This window comes from Cynoglossus semilaevis, chromosome 19, assembly GCF_000523025.1.
Source record: "Cynoglossus semilaevis isolate Cse_v1.0 chromosome 19, Cse_v1.0, whole genome shotgun sequence".
NCBI classification, from domain to species: domain Eukaryota; kingdom Metazoa; phylum Chordata; class Actinopteri; order Pleuronectiformes; family Cynoglossidae; genus Cynoglossus; species Cynoglossus semilaevis.
This window is the reverse complement of record NC_024325.1, coordinates 4,894,101-4,913,954: the sequence shown is the minus strand read 5'-3', so window position 1 is coordinate 4,913,954 and position 19,854 is coordinate 4,894,101. Positions and strand designations below refer to the sequence as shown.

The window sequence follows — 19,854 nt, the reverse complement described above, 5'->3', positions numbered from 1 at the left end:
GATTATTATAGGGAACTTGCAGAGTCACCGTTGTGACAGGTTCGTCTGGATAGGAAAGTCGTTAAACCCAAGTTAAAGCAGCAAAATACTGCTAATGATTATAGAGGCAGCTAAAGGCAAGACTCATTAGTCTAAAAGAACGAGCGGATGATGTTGGGCCTAACAGAACATATTCTTCAGGCTATCACAATATGAATAACTTATTATCTGTTTCTTTTCTCCCATTTGAAATGCTTTACCTTTTTTTTTTTTAATTTCTTTGAACTCAACTTGTTTTGGGAGGATCAACCAAACTCTTCAACCTCGCCGAACCGTTTCAAAGGACAGCAATTGAATCAGCCTAGAGTGCCACTCTGACTGAAGCACGAAAGGTGGAGAACACAATAATTGAAGGTGACGGTGAAGGTTTCCAGGGTGTCAAGGAAACAGACAGATAAGGTTATTGGGGGTTCAAACAACAGAGGAGAAGAAGGAGAAGATCAATAAGTTAAAGTGACGACCGAAAAAACGAGAAAATCCAAGCCACGGAGGCGAAAACAAGAAGATTAGAAGTCGCTAGACTGAAGTTATAAAAACATTACTAAAATTGGCAAACAAAGCTCAGTAGAGATCAGGGGTAACTGCAAGCCCCCCATGTCCAGACATTCCACTTCAGTTTTCCATTAGAATTCATTTAAAACACTCTAACGTCTTAAGAAATAACTGCTATTCTCATGGAACAAAGACAACATCATTACTAATCAGTGTAACTGACTTCTGTGCCCTAGGGGACACCGCCCCACATTTCGAGAAACCGCTGGCCTGAAGTCTCTGAAACTAGTATTGTAATTATTTTTATTTCCTCTCATTTTTGGTCAGTCTGATAATCCTAATTTGAAATGACTTTATTTTCATTTTATCATAATTGAAAGACACTATTTTTGCTCTCTTCAAAACGCCTTCCCACCCCTTGGTTCTAAGTGATATAATCAAAGTTTATTAACACTAAATAACTTCGGTCTGTTCGCCCAAATATCTCAGATTAAAAAAATCTTCAGCTCATTTTGTGCCTGTTTCATTAATTGCCAACCAGGGCTTTCATGCGAAATTAAGCCTTTTTTCTCCCACTTCTTACAAACAGACCACAGCAAACTTAGGAGCTAAGAGTCACAGACCAATAAAGGAAAACACCATTACATTTTCAATACTTCCTCCTCCAGAGTTACTCTATAAATTGTCCCATTTCTGCTGCTTTAATGCCTGTGTACAGCTGTAGCAGGTGCCTGTGGATCCAGCAACATTATCTGTTGCACACACTGTAGTAGTACAAAATGGATCTTATGGAACAATTTTGACCTGTTTGCAATTTAAATCCTTTTTATTCTAGACAATAGCTCTGGCTTCGGTTTCGCTGCAGTAAGCCGGTTGGCACCACAGTCTGTAAATGCTGCCTAATTCTAGAAGGTCAAAGAATAAACACTCTTTGATCAGACGCGAACAATATGTTTGTTTTGTTACAATGCAGCTTTTGGAAACGTTTCAGGTGGAAATTACTTTTTTTCCCCCTCCTCAGTGCATTTTAAGAATGTGTGTGCTGTCAGCTCTGGGTATTAGAGAAAGGCCCCAACAGCCATGTGTGTAGTATTGCCCCAGTACTGCACCTGTAGCTGTTAGAGGGTTAGAAAAAGACCAGATGAACACATCTGATGGTGTTGGATTTTTTACAGACCTGTTTAACAGCCATGTCTTGTGCCTTCACCTTTAAATGGTAATGAACCATTGTATCTCTTTAACAGGGCTAGACCTAAGGATGGCTTTATCTAATAATGGCTGAGCATGAACCGAGGAAATGCTGTTCAATTATTTGATTCCATGTTTGTTCATTAGTAAATCCAACTGTACACATTTCAGAGTTAGACCCAGAAGAAGCTCCAATGGAAAGTCAAATATCGTACTAAATTAGCAGCTATGCTTATCGATTTGTTGTACATTATAGCGGTCTGGCCTTCACATACAAGTGAAGCCAATAGCAGATCTTTGCCCAGGTAGGAGTGTTAGCATGGGTGGAGCTACCCAGTGAGAGGGAACCGTCTGTGTTGAGACACGTCCAGATTTAGGCAGATGATAAAACAGGTCTGGTTGTTGAAATGGACTGACTTTTTGGACATGGCCCCTTTAAGTGATGTAGACGACGTATTCTCATAAATGAGTATGTGTGTGTGTGAAGATATATTCCCACACTTGTGTGCCTCTCCCTTTCGCTCATATAAAATCACATTGTAAACCTACATTTTCTGCAGTGAGTGCAGGCATAACCTGGTTACACTTCTCCTTTGTCTTGTGCCCTGTTCACCCCGAGCACTGATCCACCCTACAGGGATTCTGAAGGTGTCCCTTGTGTTCATTCTTCTCTCGTAATGCTCACTTGTGCTGCTCTTTGTGTTCTCCTTTTCCCACCGGCTTTCATTCCTCCTAACCTTCTTTTCGTTCCCACACCTTCTGGATGTTCTTTGTCAAAACGAATACATTCCATGCATATGTCTAACAGGCACCGAGGTTCAAAAGCCACAGCGTGAAGCTCATTTCTCCTCAGCCACACATTAACATTCAGTCAGGTCTCGTTCCCAGGGGTTGTTCCCTTGAATACATCTGTGTTGCGTGCTTAGAAAAGTGGCAGAAAGTGCATATGCAAAAGTAGACGGGTCAAAAAGTCAGGTTTTAAAAAAGTTTTTGGTTTTATTAAATACAAGATCACATCTGCTCTGACCAAATGTCTCATTGTATGTTTGTCAATTCATTATGAACTAATTTTGAACTAAAATTGAAAATTTTAGAAACATTGAACATAAAATGTATTAAAACAAAACGCATTAAACTATTAAACTAAACTTGACCTTTGCCACCTGTGTTGATTGAGCTCTTACTGATGTTTTCTCTTGTTTTTAGTCCTTGGACAAGGAAACAAGTTTTTTACACTGCAACATTTGACCTACACCATATCAAACAAAGTTAAACTGCTTTCCTTTAAATTACTATAATGTCCAGGTGACTATCATTCACTCTTTGGATGCATTGACTATAACTGTATGTGTTAGAAATACAATTTCCTCTGAAGGCTAATGCTCCTCCAGGCCAAGGAGCATAAATCAATAAAGGATTTACATAATAACCTGGTGCGTGACCAAGGAAACACCACGTTATTTAGATGTTCGCCTGTTTTTTAAGAGAAAAATATAGCTGGACTGTGAGCTTAAACAACAAGAGAGTGTAGGCAAGGGTCACATGTTGTGGTCAAATCATTATTTTCAAGGATATTGCAGGAATAATAGAACCATATTCTACACACCCAGGCCTCAGGAAGCTGTTGGCCTGGAGTTAAAATCAGAATGAGAATCTAATTTTAATTTTACAAAAAAAAAAAATATTTTTAGAAACGTGTGTGCGCAATAATTTTACAAAAAAAAAAAATATTTTTAGAAACGTGTGTGCGCAATAATTTTACAAAAAAAAAAAAATATTTTTAGAAACGTGTGTGCGCAATAATTTTACAAAAAAAAAAAATATTTTTAGAAACGTGTGTGCGCAATAATTTTACAAAAAAAAAAAAATATTCTTGGAAAGGTATGTGTGCAACAATTTTCCAAAAATTGGGAATAAAAGGACAGAAAGGTCCATACAAGTAGTCTGCTGGAAGAATTGAATGTTTGGTTTGGATTTTTATTCTGTGCAAACTGCTGAAGCATGACTTCCTAGATGTAATAAAGACCGGCCGGCCTGCGGTCCAGGTCCATCACTACTGAATATGTGTTTCTTCAGTTAGTTGTTGTTGTTGTTGGTGTTTTTTACTAAAATCAACCTAGAAGCTGAATAAAATAATAATTTTACACAATACAAAAACACACACAATTATAATAATTAATTTAAAGGTCAGATATTACAGTTCAGGGTTTAAGCTGTCTGAACAAATCAGTCAGGATTCTTAATATTAGGAATATATTATTTGCAGTTCCACTGAAGTCGATTCAGAGAGCAGAAAACGTTCAGGAATGAATTTAGGAAACATGGTTTTGCTCCTTCTTTTTTTTTTTCTATGTATTTATTCTTCATGTTTTTTGTCACTATTGTTGTCATCTCATAATCTGCCACATCCCAGTGGTGTCACAAAGAGACAGGGAGTTACAGCCAGAAAGAAAAAGAGCGACAGAGAGGCAGAGAGAAAGAGAGAGTCCCATTATTCATCCGATTAACTCACTGCAGTAGATCCAGTAGGGGGAGGTGTTGCAATATTTGGTTAGTCTGTGCGTCTGTTGGGAAAAACAAACTAAACTTCACAAAGGTTAGTGGTTAATTCATGCCCTGTTTTGTCATTTACATCTGCTGAGGCCTCGTCAGAGCTACAGAAAAACATCACTGGAGTCCTAACAGGGTCCTAGGATACTGAAGACGTCTCCTGGTTTGATATCGGCTCACACTGGGCTCTTCTTTCTCCCCCTCTCTCCCTCCCTCCCTCCCTCCCCCCTGCTGAAGTCAAACTAATTCCGAAAGAAAGACGCTGAATATAAATAACCGCTGAAAACAATGGCACGTCTCCCCTCAGTTTGATGATTCAGACGTTTTGTCTGATTCGAAGACAATGACTGTGGCACAGAGAAGACAGGGGGAAGTGAGTGAGAGAGAGAGTACTGTCTCACTTTATCACCATTCTCACACAATGAAAGAATGAGAAGGTGAGAGGGAGAGAAAGATCTACCAATCCAGTGAGATAGCTTTAGGTTAAATTTCAGTTTCTAATAAGACCCTGATAGCTTTTGTCAATAGGTAACTGCAGGCCAGTGTAGACTGCAGACAGTTAAGGACATATCCTGGACTTTCTCCATATATTCTCCATATATATATATAAAGATTTCCCATTGTCTCAGTTGTCGATCAATTACACCAGACATAAAAGATTTAGTTTTGCTTGAGTTATAGTGTGTAAATATTAAAAAGTTATTTTTCGTATCATCATGTCGCCATTATTAACACGTTTTTAGTTAGAACCAGTGAGTTTTGTAGCTGTAAGGCCAAAGCAATGACCACCATTCCACCGTACAGACGATAGACAACAAAACATATCTGCAAAGTCAAAAATGCTTAGAAACGTGACTTTGAATCTTTTCATGTGATCAACTGAATTTAACGTAAGTGTGTTTAGATACGTGACTGTATGCCGTAAATAATGAAATATAAACTTGATCTAATTATTTCAGGCCTTTTGTCTCTTATTATTGGACAGTTGCACAGGAGACAGGACAGGGAATATGCAAAAAGCAGGGGTTTAAACAGCAACCAGCCAATCAGGGCATATGAACCATGTGCTTTATGTTTTTGTTTATTTTTAGTATTCACTGTATTAATAGTTTCTAACATAAACACAAGTCAAATTATTATTTAATGCAGATCTAAACGAGTTTACTGCTGATGAGTTTGTCTGATAAATGAATCTTCGAATCACTCACTTTGACTGGGCAGAAGTAAATGTTCTAAATAAATATTATGAATAAATCATCTAGTTTATTTAAACACTCGATTTCTACGACTACAATTTGATTTTTATGGACACAGATTTATTGGTGTTCTTTTTATTTGGATGTAAAAAAAAATCATAAAAATAAGAACAACAACTCATGCAGCAGTGATAAGGAGCCTCAGTAGGCTCTGCTGTGATTGACAGAGCATCAGATTCACTACTGGCCGTTGCATATCAAGTTCACACCTGTCTCATTTACCATTTCTCTCTGTCTCTCAAGTGACACCTCCACGCTTCCTTGCAGATGCCCAAGGAAGTTTGCACCAGGGGTCAAGAGAGCGAAGAGAAGAAACTGCAGAAAGAATGATGGAGGAAATCTCAGAGGCAGCAAAAAAAGTTAGAGCGGGGGGTATGGAAAATCCGATAGAGATTTTTGAATGCTCTCCAGGAAAGACATTAAGAAGTTACTTAGCTAAATCTATTAGACCTCTCAGGATGTGGCAACCCTTGTGCTCTAAATCAGATTATACACCAAGGTAATTGTCCTCACATCAGGGAAAACTATGCCCAGCTTCCCATATCGTAAATGCTTGTGAACGTCAGTCGGCTGTGTGCGCCTGTGTGGGGGGAGGAGGGGGTGCTTGAATCGAATGACCTGGGGTAATTTATGAATCAGATGATGTTAGCTATTATATTACTAATGTAATAAACACCTGGTGTGGATGTCAGCAGTTGACTATTGATCTGGTGAAGGACGACAATGTTTTTTTTTCACGATGCTTTTGATTTTAGTACTAATGCTAATACTCATATTATTGTTAATAATAATAATAATTATAATGTTTTTGTATTATTATTATTATTATTATTATTATTAATAATAATAATAATAATAATAACAATAATAATAATAATAATAATAATAATAATACAAAATCACACTCCCTCTAACATGCCTCCCACAAAGCCAATTCTAGAACACTCGCAGAGACACCACATTAGTCCTCATTCGTTCTGCTGCAAGGAAGAAAAATTACTCTGCCACGGCAAATGAATTACTCGACGCGTCAATGTGTGAAGCTCAAATTGACCCTTACACGATGCCTATCACCAAGTAGAAGTGCATAATTGAAAATCTTTAGAATGTATAATTGACATTGATTTTTATCATCTTTCAATTTAGAAAAGATACAGAAGGGGACTAATATATCATCAGTGGATTCTGGATTTTTGGCAACTTCAGCCAAATTACTACTTCACTGTGGATCAGACAGAGAGCCGACCTGTCGGACATATTTGTGGACATATTTCTGTTGTAACGCCAATGGATTCTGCATTCTGCAACTGCATGACAAAATCCTCTGGTCTGACAGAGATAGCTAATTTCTTTGGTTTTCAGATGAAATTAAAATAAAATAATATATATATAATTCAGTATTATTATTCTTGACACCTGCGGTGGCTATCTCTTAAATGCTGGATTCTACTATTTAAATACACTGACATCAAATTAGACAGCACAGTTAATATTTAGCACTAACAACGAAAGTCGAAAATACTCTGAGAGCAGAAAAGCTGGAACATGAGTCATGTTTCATAGAATTATGCTTTTTGATTGTATGATGTGTGTGACTCATTGTCAAGAATACTGTTGAGCCGTGCAGGAAAATCAAAGTGACCAATATGGTTTTAAATCTAAAGGACAAATTTTGTGTCAGTTTAATTTCTTATCATCTCCGGTTTTTGTGGCTTTGTTATCACATTGAATTTTCAAATTTTGAAAATGTCACTTTATCATCTTGGTGATTATCAGCTCAGTGGAGCCTCTGTGTGCAAATGACAATACATCTGTCTGCAAACAACAGAAGAAAATATATTTTGTTGTGGCTCAAAAAACACTAGACAAAAGAAATGAACAAATTTTCTTTCCTTTTTACTTTGCTTTGCTGTGGTCCATTGAAAAAACAGAATTTAGTTTCTTTAAATCTTTAAAACACTGTTTTTGTCTCTTTGGTTTACTGTCCTTTCTCCTCCTCCACTAAATACTAATTGTTAAGGTGTCTGCTTGTATTAACCTACGATGACTTCTCATTTGAAAGCTGAACCATTCAGGCCAACCTGGCCACTGAACGTTTGTCTGAGAATGATTGGATTCAAATGACCTTCCAACACAGGCCTCGTTACGGTACAAATGAAACTATCGTCCTGAAATGTCTGGTCTCATTTTAAATGTCATGATCATTTTAAAGTGACGCAACACCGTACAGTGCAGAATAATGTCTGGCCGTTTTGTTATTCTCAGTTATTGCAAGATGAGTATAACAAATGTTGGGCTGCCGTTTGGTGGGTTCCACTGGTTCAAATTGATATTTATATGGAAGTATTACACTCCCTGCTATAAAACAGCTGATTAGATCAGTGTGGCGCTCTGCTGTCCCATCTGTACCGCTGTGTCACAGCCAAATGAGATATATAATTTCTGGATTTGTAGTCAATGGCTCTGATATTTACCAATGACCATTCATTTCCGTTGTGCATTTGTAGATAAAGAAAATATGGTACAGCAATTTAGCTCATTCTTCTCCTTTGGTGCAACATGTAAAAAAATCAAAGTCAAAAGGTTTTAAGAAAAAAAATTCTAAAATAAAAAAATAAAATTCTATTTTTTCTATTCTATACCAATCATCTTCAAACTTCTGCAAGTCACGTTTCTATCAGAGAATTTTTCCCCCCCGGTCTGATTCTCAACATCATTCCCATCTGGTAACATCCTGCTCTTATTCTGGAAACTCTAATTTCATATGCAGCCTGTAAAACCTGCTTGAGTGACCTTGAACTTTAATGGTGGTTTGTTTTTTGATAAAGCTGTGATCCTGAGACGAATATGAAAGTGCCTTAAAAATAATAATATAGGTGGCAGCAGAAAGTCAACGTGATCTACCTTTGGGAATAAAGATTATACTTGCTGAAAGTCAAGCAAACTTAATACCACAAAGAAACGCAGTGGGATCAGAACAGAACCTTTTAACACAGCACAGATGTTTGATGTGGTTAAAATACTGAAGGCTTACAACTCAGACACATAAACCGGCCTCTGAGAAAGGAATAAAGAAAGTGTGGCTTTCACAAGTTTATAGCAAATATAATTATTGAAAGATCCTCTGGGCTTTAGTCAATCAATGTATAAAAATGTTATTTGCAGAGCTAAAATGTAAAAATTTAAGGTGTAGCTTCAATAAATTCCAGGTTTGGTTTGGACCTGGGGGCGAGACTTGACAGAGCGCAACACCAGTAAAAGATCTTTCTTTTGGATCATCCTCTTCAGCCTGTGATTTCCTGTCTGTGAGTGAAAAAGAGTATAGTATAACAAAAGTTGCTCAACATACAAGTCTGTTATTTGAGTCAGAATAGACTCAAAGAAACCTGACCATAAATTCTGATCTGAAACACTGACTCGTCACATCTGAATACTCACAGAGAAGTCAATAAAAAAGTTCATTTTTCAAGAGTCATTTACTCAAAATTCGAACAGTTGTTGAGTTATTACGGCGTACAGACGGCGTTGGAAGACTCAGGTGTTCACATGATGCCAGAGAGTTGATGTGACAGAAAACTCACAATGACAGTCAATGTTTATGTTTTATTATCCCTCAGGGCGACTATATTTTATGCTGCAAACCTCAGTCAGAAGCAGTAATTAACAAAGTGGCTTTGTTTTCACAAAGCTTGTCACATCTGAATACTCAGAGAGTATAAAACATCCGGTCATGCATTGAAAGTACACACTACTTAACCCAAATTCTACATATGATTCAACTAAATCTCAGAAATCCAAAGATGTTTGTTTGTATATATTTTTTAAAACTACATCATGTATGATTTTTGTATTTCCTTTACATTTTTTCACATTCTTTTGCATCTGATAATATTTCATTTTGCTGAGAATGCCAGATTTTTTTTTAGTTTTCCACTACAGCTCCCACAACATGATGCTAACCCACAGAGGCTCTGGTTGCATATGAGTGGGCTGTGGAACTGGAACAGCGGAACTGGACATCTGTGTGTTCAGTGATGCACATTATAGAGGAGGAGGACCACCCCCCAGTTCTTATTTAAAGGTGACACAACATTTCACCACAGTTAAACACGTATCAAGAGCCTGGGTGCTGTTACGGATGAAACCATTACTTTTGGTTAAAAGATGACGACAGTGATCTTCACCTATCACCATTACTGTCATCGCTAACAGAAATGAAGCACACTGTGAAGTCACACATGGCGTTTTACACCAAACACATCTTAAGAAGAATCCAAATAATAATAAATAATGAATAAAGTCCTGAATAACCCATGTTACTCTTATGAACTGAAACTGTATTTAATTTAAAGTCACTGCATGTTATGTTTGCCCAACTGAACAGGCTTTCATAGTCAGATCAGTGCATGAGAGACCAGGTGCAGCCATGATTTGAGGATGCAGCAATTTAGCTCAATTTTCTGCTAGGAATAATCATCCAAGAGGGGGTCGAGCCTGACCTCATTCTTTCCTACTCTCTTAGTGTGTGTGTGTGTGTGTGAAAAACAGGGGGAAGATCGGAAGCCAACAGAGGATTGATTTTTGGAAAAAATGTTCACATTACATCTGCAATGTTATCAAGTTATTGCCTCAAGAACGACTCAACACAAACTATAAGATACAATAGGTTTAGTATTTGTTTGGAGGTACAGAACATGTTTGCTGAGCATCAAACATATGTAACGGATAATGAAACCTCTCTCTTGACGTTTGGGGAGAATGAGACTTGGATTTATCATATTTATACTGTCCATCAGCTTAATCAATATATTACTGGTAACACATTTTGAGTCATGACCTGTATGACCGCACAAGTGGTCAGTTGTGGTGACAAGACTGGAGGGCAAACAGCAGCATTTGTCCCAGAGGGTGGATAATATGAGGTACGTTTATCAAATGTGCACGTGTCAAGACCTGCTTTGTATCCAGAATGTGGGAAAGGTCTGAATTTCCATTTTCACAGCTGTTGATATTGAAATGTCTGCAATGTGCAAAGATTTCATATCATCTGAGCTCTTGTTATTCAGGAAATGTTGACGTTTTCTCAGCTCGAGCTCTTGTTATTCAGGAAATGTTGACAGCTCAGCTAAGCTGCACACCTGATGAAGCAGCTGTTAATTTCCTAATGATTATCCTTTGTGCAGTTGCCTTTGTCACCAATGAAGATGTGATGTGTTTCCAAGTGATTGTTTGTAACTTTCCTGCATTCCACAATTAGAAATTAGTCATGATTAAAGATGGCTGCCATTGTCAAATGCTCTTAAAGAACTGCTAATTTTATTTTAAATCTATTTTTCTGCTGTTCTACAGCATCTCAGCGTCAGTGTACATTTGTAACCCACTGTGGTTTCGTGAAATCTATGAATATATTACACACAAAAGCAGCTAAGGTAAAATCAGTACGTGTCATGAACACAACTGAGTGGGGAACCAAAGGGTACCTGAGCCACTTGACACAGAAAACCAGAACAATGTTGACGTGGATAACTGTCCCCATTTGAAATCGTCCTTCATGCCAAAAGCATAGATCTACCTTCATGTTGTTGCTCTTATTAAATATCATCTAATGAAAGTTGAAACACAACGTTTGAGTGATGTTTGTGTGTGGGTAGGAAATGAAAAAGAAGGATGAGGAAATTTTGGGGGAGGGGGACTGGCTTGTAACAGGAAGATGATAAACAGCAGATTCAGAGTGTGCAGTGCTTGGCTTTGGCCACCATGATGGGTAAATAAAAATAAAAATAAAAATAAAAATAAAAATAAAAATAAAAATAAAAATAAAAATATGACAGTGTCTAGCCTTTTTTCTTGCACACTTCTTATTGACGACAACCCATTTACATACACAAACTGCCCTGTAGTAACTCTATGGAGCTGTCCAGGGTGCTGAAAGTGACCTAACAGCACAAAGGAAAATAATAAATAAATATCACTGGATTAACAAACGCCCACCCACACCCTTTTGCAGGCCATGTCCCCTCACACACAATCACCACACACGCACGTGCATACAGATGCCTAAACCGAAGTAATACAGGGACCAAATCTGTTGGTCTCCAAATATATATATATATCATATTTTTGGAAACCAAGATGACGTTTTAAACTTCAAACAACAATGTGATTTTTTTTTATTTATTTGCTGTTATTTACCTGAATAACAGTTTAATGTCATTGCTAAAACACACTTTATTACATGCCTTTAGTCATAGTACTAGTTGCTAGTTTTGCCCTTTTTTTCTAAAGCAGTTTCCGCTTGGTGAAACCACGCATGTGTTGATCTGCTGCAGCAGCGTGCATCAGTTCCTCTCTGACCCTACTGTTAATCTGCATTCAGACCGCGGCTCCTCTGTTTTTTTAGCATCTCGCTACAGAGTGGCTTATTACGGGGGGACTTCGTCATCTGTGGCAGTTTTAGGGCCCTGCTGTCAGGCTGTCGATTCAGCAATAGACAGAAAAAAAAAAGCAGCGCTACGAAATTAAGCTCTCCACTCGCATCGATCTCTGCCTGGGCTGATTTCATTCCACAGCACGTCTGTCTGTCTGCCTGCCTGCTTTGGGTCTAGATTTAGCCGATGCGCTACCGCTAGTGTGCGTAATGCATCGCAGGGAGGAAACACAGTAAAAAAAAAGAAAAGAAAAAAAAAGGACGGAGTCGTCCATCTGCAGACGGAGGAAACGAAGATGGTGATGATGGCTTCTCCCAATTCACTCTCCAAATGCTCGGCAGCCATGGCGAAGCTATCCCTCCCCCTGAAGCTGTTTCTCTGGGTGTTTATTATCGTCAATCTGCCTACAAGGTAGGATAAGGGTGCCTAATATTTTCTCATCTCTGCCTCTCTCATCCTTAAAGCGCGTTTCTTTATTTAAGTTCCAATTTCGCTTTGCAAACCGTGTTGTATCAAACGAGCCCCGATGTTATTGCAGTCGAGTTCTTTACTGCACAATGGTTTGTGTAAATTCTTTTTTTTTAATGCCACAAACCAAGATAAAATGTATCCATGTAAACGAGAACAGGTTTAGGTTTTCATAATGCTGTGACTGCAACGTATTTATTCCTGCAAATCAACCACTCTTCCAACGAGACCGTTCGTCCGGTGTCTCACAATCTGCCCAGTGTTGCAAATAGCATATAGCTGTAAGCTTGAGTGGAGCTATGACCACATATAGTCTCTGCTAAGCTGTCTTCAAGGATCAGCTCTATTTTAAGCGCCAAAGCCTTATTATTGAGACGGCTGCAGGTGAACTCCACTTAGATGTGTGATGGACAACATAAGTATAAATAAGAACATGTTTTATTCCATGCATATAAAATTTGGGGAGAGAAAAAAAAATCAAAATGGCAGACATACAAGTGTAAAGGCACAATAGAGAGATACAGGGATGCTACATACATACAGTGTGCAGTTTTCCTTGTGTTTCACGCAGACAAAGGAGGCTTCATTTCCATGTCAGCTCTGACTGAGTTGCAGATTTGTTGACAGGAACACTTTGGTTGTCCCTGTCAAGGCAGTGTTTGTCTGTACCAAGATAAGAACAGTCAGGAAGAAGCGGACGGTTGGATTCTTCACGTTGTCTTGTGTTGCTGAAGGGTGAAAAATGGAGGCAGATAAATCAGCCAACATTCAATCACGTCACAGCAAACGCTCCCTGCACCACCTAACCATGTTGCGTCTCTGCATGTTTTTAATTGTATGCACAAGCAAAGTTCACTACATGCCTGGGTAAACACAGCTCTATGCCTCAATGTACTGTGTCCAGAATTGAGATGTATGGGCAGGTTATGGATGTTACAAGTAATGCATGAGTGGCTGACACACAATGAAGTGAGGTAGATCAATGCCAAGTGACACCTGGGTGCTTTTTGAATAATAACAACACATCTAAGAGCAGGCTATTGGCATCAAGATGCTTTCAAGGTCGTGTTATTAACATCAAACTCGGTTTTTGTTCTCCGGTGCCAGCAAAATATTTAATCTTTTCAAACATCAACAAATGCCTTCAGGCTTCTCACAATACTGAACAATACTCAACAAAAGTCACACGTGAGACATATGTGACACTGCTTACATAAGACAACCCAAGGCCCGGGGTATGCTTTCACTACATGCTACTTTGTGACTCATTGACAGTTCCTCTGTGTGGTGATGCATGATTGAATCACTTTACATTTGTCATCTACCATATTTACATCAATGAAACCACAATGTCCAAGTTGTAAACAAGATTCTGGGCCAAACGTTTCTACAAGTCAGGGTAATTTAACCGACATGACAACAGAAAGTGAAGTCAGTTCTTATTTTCAACAAGAAATGGAATTACTACTTTTCTAGCTTAGCTTTAGCTTGGTGTAAAGCTTAAAATCTACTGGTTATATTTCCATTTGTTTAAACAACCAGACTGGAGGAAAGTAGATTTGTGGATAGTGAGAAACATAGCTTATTATCTCTGAGCTACAAACAATATATAGACACGTTATTGTCCATATTCTGAATCTGTAATGATTAAGGTGAAGGTAATAAAAATGTAATTGGAAGCTACTCTGCCTGCTTTTTTTTAAGCACATGAAAATATATTACCTTGTCTAAAGTATATTCTTTCAGTTATCTGCCTTCTGGAACTGAAACTAGGCATGATTCCATTCACTCTTGTTAAAATACCAAGGCTTAAAACACAAAGTTAAAGCTTTCTACATCAGGGAACAACCAACCTGTTCTGTTACTGTTTGTTTGTCCATTAATCTACATGTTAAATACTGTGTATCATGTGTTTTCAAGGAAGAATGTGTAGTAAAACACAAACAACAATACAGTGGCCTGACCTCTAACCAGTAAAATCCACCCTTGTCCTATGTTTGTGGCTCATAAAACCAGGTCAACCCTTTGTGCTTTTGTTAGCCAATCTTCAGCATCTGTACAGGGAATAGACTGGTGTCTGTGTTGGTCAGTCTGTGATCAGATAAGGAGAGTGCACAAATCTAGGTAATTAGTAATAACAGTCTATTATGTGAGAACCACAACTGCATTACGGTAATGTTGACAACAACACATAATAAGCAGGGTAAAATGTAATGACAACAAATGACTGTAATTTAGTAATTTGCTTAATCGTCTACACTTTTGTTTATCTCTGTACCAAATGCAGAGAGGTAGTCTGGGAAAGTTTTGCACTTGTTGCCAAAGGTTCAGTTTTATGTCATAAAAACCGAATGCAAATCATGCAGCAATTAGCATCTGTTAGCACGTCACTAGAACTGGTGTTGTACTGAACCATTGCATTACGTTTACAGATGCATAAAACTGCAGGATCTGAGATCTGCACCATGAGCTCAGGAAGGGTTTGAATGTTTCACTCTTTATATGGTCGTTTCCCATGGTTCTTCATGATATGAAGGCTTGAATGCATCATCATTTTTGTCATCATCGTTACGTACACAGACATGGGGACATGCATATGCATGACAACCCAACAGGAATATAAACACCAATACACAACAGCTTGCACATGCACTGATGCAGAGCTCTCTGTTGGCCTTCAGGTACCAAATTAGTAAGCAAAGGCTTAGATCTGCCGGCAGTGGAGAACACATGGCTCTTCCTTTTGATCTTCTCATCTGAGGAATATTACCATATATTCAGAGAAACTCTGCAGAATGAATATAGATAATAGTATTTCTGATTTAAAAAAAAAGTAATTTCAGGCTCTGCGTGTCTATTTCATTTATGCCTTTTCTCCCAGAATAGTCTGGTTAAATAACTGTGACTTAATGTTTTAGACACACTTGATGATGGAGACAGAAAGCACTTAAAGAAAACTAAGAAGGAGTGCAGGTCAAAACATCATTTTTGCACATCTCGTTCAAGAACACAAGAAAGCAATCAGGGTTTCTGTCCTTTTTCTTTTACCATGGAAATGATTCTCTCTCTCTCTCTCTGTCTCTCTCTCTCTCTCTCTCTTCCCATTTCTTCTCTTATAAACCATTCTATTTCATTCTGATGTTTCTTCTTCTTTTTGAAATCTCAGGGCCATTTCAAGGTGTTGTTGTATCACGGTTACATGATGCATCAGTGTGATATAGGACTGTGGCAGGACAAAACAAATTAACAATGTCTATTATGCGTTTTCCTTTGGTTTCCGTGGGCAGTGTTACTGATCTAATTGTAGGTTCTAAATGGGGTATTTTATGAAACACCTGACACCAAGGCAGGTGTTCGTGTTACTCGGACACAACTTGCACGCAATTAGAGAAATAGGTCTCCCATTAAACTGTACAAGGAGAGGATTTCCATTATAAAGTACTGATACAATGAACAGAACATTGTTTTACATGCTGTACATATAGTAAGACAAATAAACAAAAATTGCATAAAATAAATATACACGTAAATGTATATGGTGGCAAGAGTTAAGGCACAGAAACATAATCGTTAATCTAGGCTTGGGACCAGCACTTGGGGAACATAAAATGTTGCCCCCTAGCCCATCTCGCCCGCCGCTGGGTTAATTTATAATATTAAATAACAGATTAAAAAGAAATAAAGATAAACAGTAAAAATATCAGTTCAGTTCCAATTTAAAGACCGTAGAGTTTCGTTTGAGCAAATCAATGCTAATGGTTACATTTGTGTAACAGTTTTTGAGCAGGGAATCCATTGGTTGGCGTAAGTATTTAAATCCACCCATTACTAACTACCTTCATGCTTATAGACAGAATTCATTTACCAACATGTCCCTAAATGAGGCAAATAAAAAAAGTCGATAGCCGTACTAAAATAGGGAAGCACCGTTGCAGGAAGTCATTACATTTGTTTCCTTACATCCAAGATATTGCACTATCAATTGCAGGTGGTTTATGTAAATGGACCCATACAGTAAGTTGGAACCACAATGCAGCAGACCATGTAAATTACAGAGCAATGAGAGACATAGTGCCTTATAGTCTCCAACACACACTGCTGACTCAATAAATGCAGACTTGCAACTTCCCTCCCTGGTGTAAGATCAGCACAATGACTGTTCACTGGAATCTTCATGACGTGGGATTTCACAGCAGAGCAGCTGCATACAAGCCTAACATGAACTAGAACAACAGTGTGAAACATACTGCCTCTGGACACTGGACAGGGCCAAGCAGGCTCTCCACTCCCCCCACTCTCCCCTGACCCATCCCACATTTCATTGGGGGCACCACAACATAGATAGTGGTAATAGCCACAGCAAGATATGTTATGGTAATAAAAATAACACTGACCATTTAAGGTTTGTAGCTGGACTAGACTACATTCAAGCCCTCCCATGTCAACACATTTACAGCTATTAACTGAAATCTCCAAGAAACGTTATTTAAAAGACTTTAATTAAAAAAACTGAATTATTCATAAACAGAGGAAATAAAAGTAAAAATTGCTGAAAACTCACTACTGTGACAGAATATAAAGAAAACATTGATATGGAATTTCATTAACTGTAGTGTGTCCAAACTCTAATTGCTCTTGGCCTTCCTGGGGAGTACATCCCCTACTTTGGGAACCACATATCTAATGTATGTCATCCAATTTTCTGCTTTTCATAGATTATCTATGAAAAATAACATGTACTTAAAAACTGAAATGTGAAGACAATAAAAAAGTTACCATCATCTTTTCAAATGATGTCATCAAATAAGATTAGCCCCATGCTCTACACGGAACTATATCCTAATGCTACAGTATGTCTGCATCTTACAGAATTGTCAGAATATAAATTACTACTACTATCAAATTTCTTCCATCTCTATTTCCCAAACAAATCTCAAATGTGCTAAATAAAAATAATGAGGAATAAACATTTGTTTCGTTACGGTTTGAGAGATAACTGGGACTGGGGGAAAAGAATGCCTGAAAATGTCATCTCACCAACTCACACAACCGTTATTTAAGGCTATGACAAACAATCAAGTTGTTTTACAATCAAGTTGTAAACCTTGACATATGGTGTTTTTTTCCTCCGTTTTATGCAAAGACATGAGTTTGCAAATTGCACGGTACTTTAAGCATTTCCAAATTGAGATAGTCTGGGCTGTCAGTCAAATCCTCGCCCTGCCAGTAATGCATTTCTTTTAGATATACCACTTCTGTTTGTCTACTCATGAAATTGGCTGGAGACTATATAAACACACACACAAAGTAGTCAACAACAATATGCAAACTGAGCGTTGGATGAGGAAAATTAGTTTTGACAGTTAAAACTTTATTCCAATAAAATATGTGTATATAATGTATTTTTCATCTACTGCAGGTGTTTATAGGATTACCGAATGGTATAACAAAAAGTCAGAGTCAGAATGAGGAAGGAAGATTACTTTTTAGTGAAGGAGATTTTGGCAAGTTTATCTTTTGACCTTGGCTAGTAATGATAAAAGCCTTTATGACTCCTCTGTGCCTCGCTCCGGTGATTCACCGTAGAGAAAGTAGAACAAACAAGGAAACACAGTGGTTTCTCTGCTGCTACAAAGACAGGCTTTATTGGTTGATTTGTGTTCTCCTCTCTTCCCACAGCTCCTTTCAGAGTGATGACGACGAGGCGACTAACAAGACGTGGGTGCTGACTCCAAAAGTCTACGAGAGTGATGTCACACACATTCTGAACAGCCTTCTAGACGGATATGACAACAAGCTCAGACCTGACATCGGAGGTGGGTTGTTGCTTTACGGAATTGTAAAAAAAAACTCAGTTTCCTGGTCAGGTTTTTATGTAAATCAACCGACAAACACTGGAGAACTGAGAGATGTTGTGTCACATGTCCTTTTCTTATAATTCTGAGGAGAAAGAAAATGCAACAACAACTGTCAGATCATTTCAAGAAAGGACAGGTGGAAAGCTTAGCTTGGATTTACGCCAACGAAGGCGTCGCAAAGTGTCCGTGTGTTGGCCAATATCTATAGTGTGACAGTCAGCCAGGCTTATTGAAGCTATTTGTTTACCTGTCTTTATATTCTGAGAATTCATCTGCCATGAGAGTCTGTAGAGTCTCTCCCTTCAATCTGACTGTGGAAACTAGACAAGTTACTCACTCTGTGACAGACAGCTGGGCAGGAGTGTAGACAGAAGCAGGAAATATATTCAGCGTCTTGAAACACTTAACGTCTGCAAAGACAGTTTTAAGTCATACTCTGTCACATATTCTAATGTTATGATAAAGACGCAGCCCCGTGCACGAAAGCAGCAAATTTTCAAAGGGCCACGTTGCAACGACAACGAGTGTTGTACCCAGGCTGAAATCTGTCTAACGTAGCCTGGAAAAGAGCCTTTTTCTTATGAACTCATGTCAATCGTGTACTCTAGGGCGGAGACTTAACATTTGTCTTATTTAGGTTTAATTTAAGTTTATGTCTCGTGATACAGAGTATGCCATATGGACTAGGACAAAGTACAAATTGTTCGCTCAGGGTAAACTAAGGTTTCTGCATTACCTTGTCATGATCGTTGCTAATCTGTGCTAACATACGAGGTGTGTCACTTTTATGGATTTCTTTTGTGCATCTAATAATTTAACTAACATTCTAATAGACTTAATGGCAAAGTTCAAAATGGGAGCAGTGGGTCCTGTGGGTAAATAAAAGGGGAAATATAAAACAATAAACTAAATCCCAGCTCCCACAGGGCTGTGGTTTGTTAACCCTGCCCTCTCCCCCCCGGGCTGTAAAAGAAGAACAGCATTCATATCTGTTGAGGCTCAGCTTGGATCCAGAGGACCACTGAGTCTCGACCGTCTGTTTCAATTGCGCCATCACGTTGGTCTTCAAGCCCCTGCCAAGCTTCGTAGCTACAGCCGAGTTATAATTAGCTGCGTGTGAGACGTCGACCAATTGAACAACCAACCGAACCCAGGGAAGGAAGAACTTTCCCACCACTCTACAGGGCGTTGAAGTGTGTTGGATTTAGATTCATCTCTGATTGTGCCTCACTTCTTTTCTTTGTGATGCTCATTTAATTTTAATGACTCTGCAGTGGCTGTATATATAAAACTGAAGCATATCGAAAAGTCAAACTGAGAGAGTAGCAATTGGAAGTTTCCGCAGACTGACAATGCTTGTAAGAATACATACATCTATACTGTGTGTATACTGTGCATGTGCACGTACGAGGTGTTCATCCAGGTATTTGCTTCGACTTTAATTACAGACAAAGCTTTATTTTAAGATTTTAAACTAATTCAGTTAGCGCTTCATCTAGATGCCCACAGTGGGCGGGTTGGCATGTGATACGCTGTTTCTGATAGAACCACACAGGCACACTAAATGCTCATTGG

At 38.4% G+C, this 19,854-nt stretch overlaps 1 protein-coding gene across 4 annotated transcripts in view; it reads left to right on the top strand.

Annotated features, from left to right (window-relative positions):
• Positions 1 to 11,807: 11,807 nt before the first annotated feature.
• gabrg2 (gamma-aminobutyric acid type A receptor subunit gamma2) overlaps positions 11,808 to 19,854 on the top strand; it is a 33,756-nt gene continuing 25,709 nt past the window's right edge. For 3 of the 4 annotated variants that reach the window (XM_008332459.3, XM_008332458.3, XM_008332457.3), the window contains exons 1-2: positions 11,808 to 12,364; positions 18,101 to 18,237. In XM_008332459.3, the coding sequence (XP_008330681.1) occupies positions 12,249 to 12,364; positions 18,101 to 18,237 (253 nt within the window). In that variant the 5' untranslated portion in view covers positions 11,808 to 12,248. The remainder of the gene's footprint in view (positions 12,365 to 18,100; positions 18,238 to 19,854) is intronic. The other variant, XM_017041718.2, reaches the window with a different exon arrangement.